We start from the raw sequence: 8488 nt of genomic DNA on the forward strand, positions 1-8488 counted from the left end.
CACCTTACAGCAGTGGGGGTAAGGAAGGGAATAATGAACTTGGCTGAGACAAACTGGTACTCTGTATCTCCAGCAGAGACTCCCCTATTGGTCACCCTGGCCAAGAACACTCTAGCATGTGTACAGGCTTTCATTTGCCGTTTAAAGCAAACCTGAAAGGTTAAAAAATTTACATACTGATGTCAGTATGGGGAAGCCTCTGGGCCTATTTCCACTACACGGATTCTGGATGCAGAAAACTGACTCCAATGTATGCCTATGGGAAATCTGCATCAGAAAAATCGCGTTTAGTGGAAATAGGCCCATAGGCGTTCATTGGAGTCAGTTTTCTGCATCCAGAATCCACGTGTAGTGGAAACAGGCCTTCAGGGTGCTCTTCGCGGCCACGCACACAACTGGCACCTAGTTTGTGCCTGCGCAGTAGCACAGAGATGCTTGTGCATGAAGAAGCCGTGCACAAGCAACACCTGGTTACTGCGGGGCTATCCGTGTGCAGCGTGGCCGTGAGCAACATTCCACTTTAATGTTGCATATTTGTTAGATGGTCCCAGCAGAGGAACACAGGGGTGAAGGAAGACCAGGGAAGCCTCAGGACTATCCAGAGGCTTCCCATTAGGGCTCGTTCACACTAGGTCCGGAAACTTATCCGTGGCTCCGTTTTTCATGCCGGATCAAAACCGGAGCCATGGATACCAGTGTTTTAGATAGCAACTGTCTTCACCCATAAAAATAACTGATCCGTTTGCGGGGACCTGTTTTCAAAACCTGAACTGAAGGTCCGGATCTGCTGCATTTTCACGTAACTGATCTGGATCCTGATACATGCAGGGATAGTGGCAGACAATAGAAAAACGATCCCCCTCTACACAGGCAGATTTGGACACAGAAACTGATCAGTTTCTGTGTCGCAGCCTGGGGGGAGACGGGGCCGCCATGCTGGAGGGGTATAGCAGGCGGGATATCAGCGGGGCGGGGGATGTCCCCCCTCCCTCCCGCACCTGGGTCCCCTGTCCCCACTACCCCCTCCAGCTACATGCCGCAAAACTTGTTAAAATGTATAGCAGAGGGAGCTTACCTTCTCCTACTTCCTCCATTCGTCGCATCACTGCCTGCAATGCTGCCTTTTGAAGTATAGAGGGCGGCATTGCAGACAGTGATGCGGCGAGCGGAGGAAGTTGAGAGAAGGTAAGCTCGCCACCGCTATGCGTTGTAACAAGTTTTGTGGCATGTAGCTGGAGGGATAGCGGGGACGGGGGACCCAGGTGAGGGAGGACAGCTGCCACCCCCATCCTGCCTGCTATACCCCTCCAGCATGGTGGCTGCCTCTCCCCCCCACGGCTAGGCATACGTTTCCACGGACTGGAAATGTATGCTACAAAAATGCATTTCTGGATAAAAACGTGGCGAGAAAAAAAAATGTTTAGAAAAATGTATCTGTTCGAAACGGATCCGAACCAGAACGGACCAGTGTGGACCTATCCTTACTGAGGTGAGTATGTAACTTTTTTTCTTTTTAATCTGACTTTAGGCTTGCTTTAAGCCTAAATTAATGCAGAGACAAAACTTCAGATAGGAACAGTGAATCTGTTACCATCATTGTAAAAATGTTCCCACTACAGCACTACAAATAAAAGTTCTCATTAAACATTCCCCTTTCTACAAGAACATCGATTTACTGACCCCACTTCCTGGATCGCACACATTTAAAAGGGAATAGTCACAAAACATCAATATAAAACAAAATGTATACAAGCGCTCACAAAGTAGTGAAATATAAAATTGATAAAATGAACACAAGACTGAAAAACACCAGTCCAAATCGGTGGAGCGCTCCCAGGCTATTTGTGATTAGCTTAGGAAGTAATTTGTGATGTCGGGTAAGCGCTCAGAATCAGTCTATGCACAAATGTTCACAAGCAATAGGCAATCCACAGCAGAAATCGACAGGGCAATAATAGCTCCGCCTACAGCAGAAAGACTCACCAGATGGTATGGCCAGATTGGGCCCGACTTCGCTTTTGGTGATTATAGGCCACCCCAAAACATCAATAAGCGGAATGACCTGCGTAAAGTTTTACCGCACAACGAGTTGAGCCCATTGCATGTCACTTATTGCATTACGCTATACTCATCATAGTCTTTACGCACCTTATTCTGCTTAGATCAGTTTAATGAATATACCCCTTTATCACATGCCAGGCTACAACTCCCAGTCCTGGCATGCAGGAGGTGATTAAGACATACATTGGTATCTATGTTATTCCAGCTAGCCAATCACAGAAGAGTTTGTAAGTAACTAAGCCAAATTTTACACCTGAGCTTTATTCTTAAAAACCAAAACAAGACTAGGGGAAAGTTCTATTAAGAATTGCACTTGCACATATAATTGTTAATCGCATCAGTTTGTTTTTAAAGACAACTGAAACAAGAGGGATATGGAGGCTGCCATATTTATTCCCTTTTAAGTAATACCAGTTGCCTGCTGATTCTCTGCCCCTAATACTTTTAGCTATAGACCCTGAACAAGCATATGCCAATCAGGCATTTCTGACAAGTTTGTTCTGGTGTGATTCAGACACTACTGCAGCCAAAGAGATCAGCAGCACCTCCAGGCAACTGGTATTGTGTAAAATAAAATGAATATGGCAGCCTCCATATTCTTCTCACTTCAGTTGTCCTTTCAATTTTGCCGTGTCTGTTATTTCAGGGAAGAGAAATTGCTGTGCCCAGCATTTCCTATTTTATTTTTTTCCGTGCCACCTTTTTTTCTGAGAAAAGTCTATATTGTCTCATTACACTATGAGTTGCTGACAAATTGCTTTGTGCAACTGCCAACATACGGTATTCACTTCTTCAGTCACACAGTAAGTTTTACATTTTCATATGATTTTTTTTTTTTTATTTTGAACAGCGTAACCTTTTGATATCATTTTGTGTGTGTGTGTGTGTATTAATTCCACACTAGAGTCCGCTATACCAGCTGTATTTTAGTGTTTTTATGACAGTAGTGGACAGTTATGTTGATACAAATCCCTTTTGCTTTGCTTAGGAATGAACGTTTTAGACCTCGTTTCACAGTATGTGCAACGCTGTCAGTTATGACACACTGCATATGGGGTGCGATCTGTATGGTAACTTGAAAGTCCGTTGCCCTAAAATATACTTAAAGCTGACAACAACAACAAAAATGTTCTGATAGCAATAAATGTAGATGTTTTCATTGAAATGTACTCTGGTGCTCCCAAGTGGATTGTTTTCCGACCTCTCTGCGGTCACTCTCTGTTTCTGCTGCCTGGATGCTGGAGCAGCTGGTTGTCATAGCAGCAGCAGTGGAAGAGGAAGCCTCGGCGTAAGCCTGGGATTCAGTGCTCGCACATCAGCTTCCTCTTGCACTGTTCTGTTTACAGATTGCTTGCCAGCTTTTGCTCTGGTGCCCAGACCTCAGTGAGTGCAAACAGAACAGTCCAACAAGGGTGAAAAATGCTAAACTTGGAGGACATTTTAAAGCAAGCACATTAATGCAAGAGAGGCAGTAAACCTTGTGGTGTTTAGCACAGATGTCTGTGGGCAGCCTGTTGGCATCTCTTGAATTAGAGTTGAGTGCTGGAGGGGAATGGGGGTTGTATTTGGCAGCATGTGACTCTGGGAAGACTCGGGCATGTCTTGGGTAGAGTTGGAATATCACAAGCTGTTACAGGGATAGTAGTTTAGTTTTGCTTATGTAGAAAAATAAGTAGTTGTGGCAGAATCTCATGGGAACAAGAGCTGACAATACAGAAAAATGAATACAAGTTGGTCCATTATTGCAGCTTGTTTTATAAATAACACTTTTTAAAAAGGACTTGAGCTTAAAGTGAACCTCAACCCTTATAATAAAAACAAAGTTTCACTTACCCGGGGCTTCCCCAAGCCCCCCTGCAGCCGTCTTGTGACCTTGCCAGTCCTCTACTATCCTCCGATGCCCCGGCGCAGGTTAGTTTTGCTTTTGGATGGCCCCTGTCCACGCGTCTCTTTGTATGTGTTACCGTCATCAAGTCGAGAAATCTTGTGCTGCGCCTGCTCAGAAAGCTCTTGACAACTGGAACGCGTACAAGGAGGCACATGGACAGGGGCTGACTCTCTCAGTTGGCCAAAAACTAAACTAACCCGCTTCAGGACAACGGAGGATAGTCAAGGACCAGTGAGGGCACAGAATGGCTGTAGGAGCTCTTTTATATATCAGGGTTAAGGTTCCCTTTTAAGGGAACCTTAAAGGGGAACTGAAGTAAGAGGTATACGGAGGCTGCCATATTTATTTCCTTTTAATCAATACCAGTTGCCTGGCAGCCCTGCTGGTCTATTTCTCTGCAGTAGTATCTGAATAACACCAGAAACAAGCATGCAGCTAGTCTTGTCAAATCTGACTTTAAAGTCTGAAACACCTGATCTGCTGCATGCTTGTTCAGGGGCTATGGCTAATAGTATTAGAGGCAGAGGATCAGCAGGGCTACCAGGCAACTAGTATTGCTTAAAAGGAAATGAACATGGCAGCCTCCATATACATCTCTCTTCAGTTCCCCTTTAACTGTGGCTTAAAAAAAAAAGTTTCACTTACCTGGGGCTTCTACTGAGCCCCTGCAGACGTCCTGTGCTCGTATGTAGATGTAGTTTTACCATTTGGCTAAAAGACGGCAACAGTGAGATGTTTTTTTTTTTTTTTTTTTTAAGTCCTGGAAGCGAGAACTCTCTTCCGGGAAGCACTAGGAGGACGGGAAATTTTTTTACATTTTTTTTCCAGAAACACCGCGGCCCCTGACAAGCTGTCGGTTTTTCTGGCGGGGACTTAAATCAATGATTGGGAACTATATTCCCATAAATTGATCTCCGAGCTAACGGGGGCGCGTGCGAAGCAGCGTGCAGCAGCTGCCGCCTGGACGTGGCAATCCCCTCCAGGCATCAGGAATGGTTAAAGTAAACCTCAGGTGATAGTGATATGGAGGCTGCCATATTTATTTCCTTTAAAGCAATACCAGTTGCCTGGCTGCCCTGACGATCCTCTGCCTCTAATACTTTCAGCCATAGACCCTGAACAAGCATGCAGATCATTTGTCTCTGACAATTAGCTACACGCTTTTTTTTCTGGTGTATTTCAGACACTACTGCAGCCAAATAGATCAGGCAACTAGTATTGTTTAAAAGGAAATACATATGGCAGCCTCCATATCCGTTTCACCTCTGGTTCACTTTTAAGTGGAATTACATAAAAAGAAAACCCTGTTCTCTTAATCTTTTTATTACCCGTATAGTTGTCCTACCTGGCTTTGTCCCAAAGTAATGTTGTCTGTGTGAAAATCACAAGTTGTGCCCAGATCAGAGCACTAGGGCATTGTATGGATGTGTTTTATTTTAGTTCATTAAAAAATCCCTTCAGCTAGAAAAAATAGTCCTCTTCTATTTCTAGGCTAAGAAATTTGCACACAGAACTCTCTGCTGCCTTTGCTTCAGGCCTATTTTTTTCAATTGGTGATCATAGAGCAACCAGGTTCTGTTAAGTGAATAGTAAATCTAGAAACCTTTTGAGACATTGTTTCTGAACAAACATTTGCCTCTTAAAATGTTGCCTAAAATTCTGTGTTAAGACCCCTAGAGCCTAAGGCCACGCTCATACCAAATACAGATGCAACGCGTACGAACGCACACCATCTGCGTTTGCATGCAGGGAAAAAAATGCGTGCAGCATGCGTTTGTGGACAGCACTGGTCCGGAAGGCATGCAGTATGAACATCAGACAGTGCAATCTATGCACTTTCTGATGTCGTGCGTGTCTGCCTCCTGCAAGCGTTCCAGAAATCCGGACGGCAACGTGTGCAATGTAAACGGGGCCTGAGTAGTTTCCTACTCGCCCATGTGCAGCATGGACTCATATGCTCCGTATGCAAACTGCTGCTATTTCATATATATCATCCCCTTTTCTCACCTCTCATATGCTGCTACCCTATCTGTATGCACTACCTGACTTGCATTCTGGGAACTTAAAGAGAAACCGTGACCAAGAATTGAACTTCATCCCAATCAGTAGCGGATACCCCCTTTCCCATGAGAAATCTATTCCTTTTCATAAACGGATCATCAGGGGGCTCTGTATGGCTGATATTGTGGTGAAACCCCTCCCACAGGAAACTGAGGACCATGGTCCTGGCAGTTTCCTGTCTGTGAACCTCGTTGCATTGTGGGAAATAGCTGTTTACAGCTGTTTCCAACTGCCCAAAAAAAAGCAAGCAGCACTATGTGATAAATGCCAGAATGTAAATCAGGAATTAAACATTTTTTACAATGGACTAAATAATTTATACATAATTATTGCAAAAATGACACACTTTTTTTTACATTATTTTCACTGGAGTTCCTCTTTAAATGCATTGATAGCTACTTTTGTATAAGAGTCGAGAAAGATGTGGTTAACTGAAAGATGTTAAGCCCCATCTACACCATACAATTTTTTTTTTTTTTGTGTGATTTGTTTCATCGATTCGATTCAATCCAACCTGTCCGATCGGGATTCGATTTGCCATTGCAAAACAATAGTGAATCGCATCCCAATCAGACATGTCAGATTGAATCGGATTGATGAATCGAATTGCACAAATAATTGTATGGTGTAGATTGCACGTTTTTGTTGCTTTTCACCTGGTCTGATTTCTATAATTTAGGCTGGCTCCACACTTGCCTATCCATTTCTGTGTCCGTTTTTTTGCATGAATTTTCTGACAGTTTTGCATTGCTGCCAATTGTTTTTCTGCATGTGAAAAACCCGTTCAAGTGTGAACTAGCCCATTGATCAGCATTAGTTCTCAGTTTTCCGGTGAATAAAATGCACAGAAAAAGAGTGCACCCAGCTTTACTTGATTTTTTTTTTATGAAAAGTAAAATGTCACCCCCTCCTCTTTTGTATTCTTATAAATATTAGTGTTCTTATGTCAGTACTTTGCTGTGGTAGTAAGCCAAAGAAGATGTTTCCATTAACTGCAATAGAGGATTATTTGTATATTTCTATACAAATACTATTCTATCTTTAAACCTATTTTTATGTTTGTTTTTACAGCAAAAATACTTTGATTCGGGAGACTACAACATGGCAAAAGCCAAGATGAAGAACAAGCAGTTGCCATGTGCTGGACCGGATAAGAACCTTGTCACTGGCGATCACATCCCCACACCGCAGGACCTCCCACAAAGGAAGTCTTCACTCGTCACTAGCAAGCTAGCCGGGTAGCCCGCCTCACAGAACTGAACTTGTCCGCAGTTAACTGTACCATAGAGCTGGGATGGCTGGATTCTTCCATCAACATGTCACCTTGTCAGCGCTGGAAGGGCCGGTGCCTCATTGTCCTGCAATGCTACACTGGTCATTCCTTCCATGACTAAGAATAAGCTTCTGATCGCTTTCCAATTCAAACCAGCAAGACCGCCTGACTAGAATCTTGTATTACCCAATGGACAAAGAGTGAGGAGTTCTTGGTGCAGACATATTGGATAAGACTATAAACTGACTCTTGTTTTATAGTGTAAGATATATCTATAGGTTTTGCATTCCTTTGTGTGTGTGACACAGGCATGCCAGAGACTTGTCACGTTGGAGATACTGCCACCCGTGAAAAACAATGAAATAAGTGGATGGATTATCTCCAGAGGGTAGGCCTGTGACCTCCTCATGAAGGCCTTGGCTGGATTAGAAAGACCTGGAACGTTATGAAACCTTTTGGTGGTGTAAGATAATGGAGTGCGTGAAATCTCCTCTGTGTCTGTTAGCTACTGTGGAAGCCAAGGGATGTCATGAAATCGTAATTAGGCTTTGTCTGTCTCTTGTGCAAATGGTACATTGTGATGAGCCTGTATCTTTGCTCCCCCCGGTTTATTACGCCACGTGGATTTACAAAGTAAAAACTGACACACTCACCGTTTTAAAATGTAATATGTGTGTTGGGCCTATGCTTTAAGTAAACACTCTTATAAAGTTTTTTTTTTTTTCTCTTTTAAGAGGTGATGTACAGAATATAAAGAGAACCTGTTACTTATGCATGGCAGAAGCAGCCATTTTGTGCACTGAGTCCATATTGTGAAGAATGTTGCCACAGAGATCCTGCATATTTCAAGCAAACCGTAGGCTGAATATTTTTCAGCTCATTAAATGGCTGCCTTTAGTCTGCATAGTTTAAAGAAAAGAGCTCTGATCTAGGCAGAAACTTTTCTATAGGCAGAGCTATTTAAATCTCTAAATAAATCCTATTAACGATTTTGTCTCCTTTTGTGCTTTAAAGTTAGCTAAGCTCCTAAACCAGTCACTTTTAGTTTTGCAATGCATGCTTACCCTGCTAATTATACAGATCTGAATCACAGCTTCTGGTGCCCCTCCCTGTTACCTGCGGACCTGCCCACAATTTCCAAATCATAGAAGCACAGCGTAGTGATGTTCACTACGAGTATCTAGCTACTCGTAGTCGAAATTTAA

At 43.3% G+C, this 8488-nt stretch overlaps 1 protein-coding gene across 1 annotated transcript in view; it reads left to right on the forward strand.

Moving 5' to 3' along the window:
• ENSA (endosulfine alpha) overlaps nt 1-8272 on the forward strand; it is a 31392-nt gene extending 23120 nt beyond the window's left edge. Inside the window, exon 3 of the mRNA XM_068251633.1 lies at nt 7082-8272. Within this exon, the coding sequence (XP_068107734.1) occupies nt 7082-7252 (171 nt within the window). The 3' untranslated portion in view covers nt 7253-8272. The remainder of the gene's footprint in view (nt 1-7081) is intronic.
• Nucleotides 8273-8488: the final 216 nt, after the last annotated feature.

This window comes from Hyperolius riggenbachi, chromosome 9 (assembly GCF_040937935.1).
Source record: "Hyperolius riggenbachi isolate aHypRig1 chromosome 9, aHypRig1.pri, whole genome shotgun sequence".
NCBI lineage: Eukaryota > Metazoa > Chordata > Amphibia > Anura > Hyperoliidae > Hyperolius > Hyperolius riggenbachi.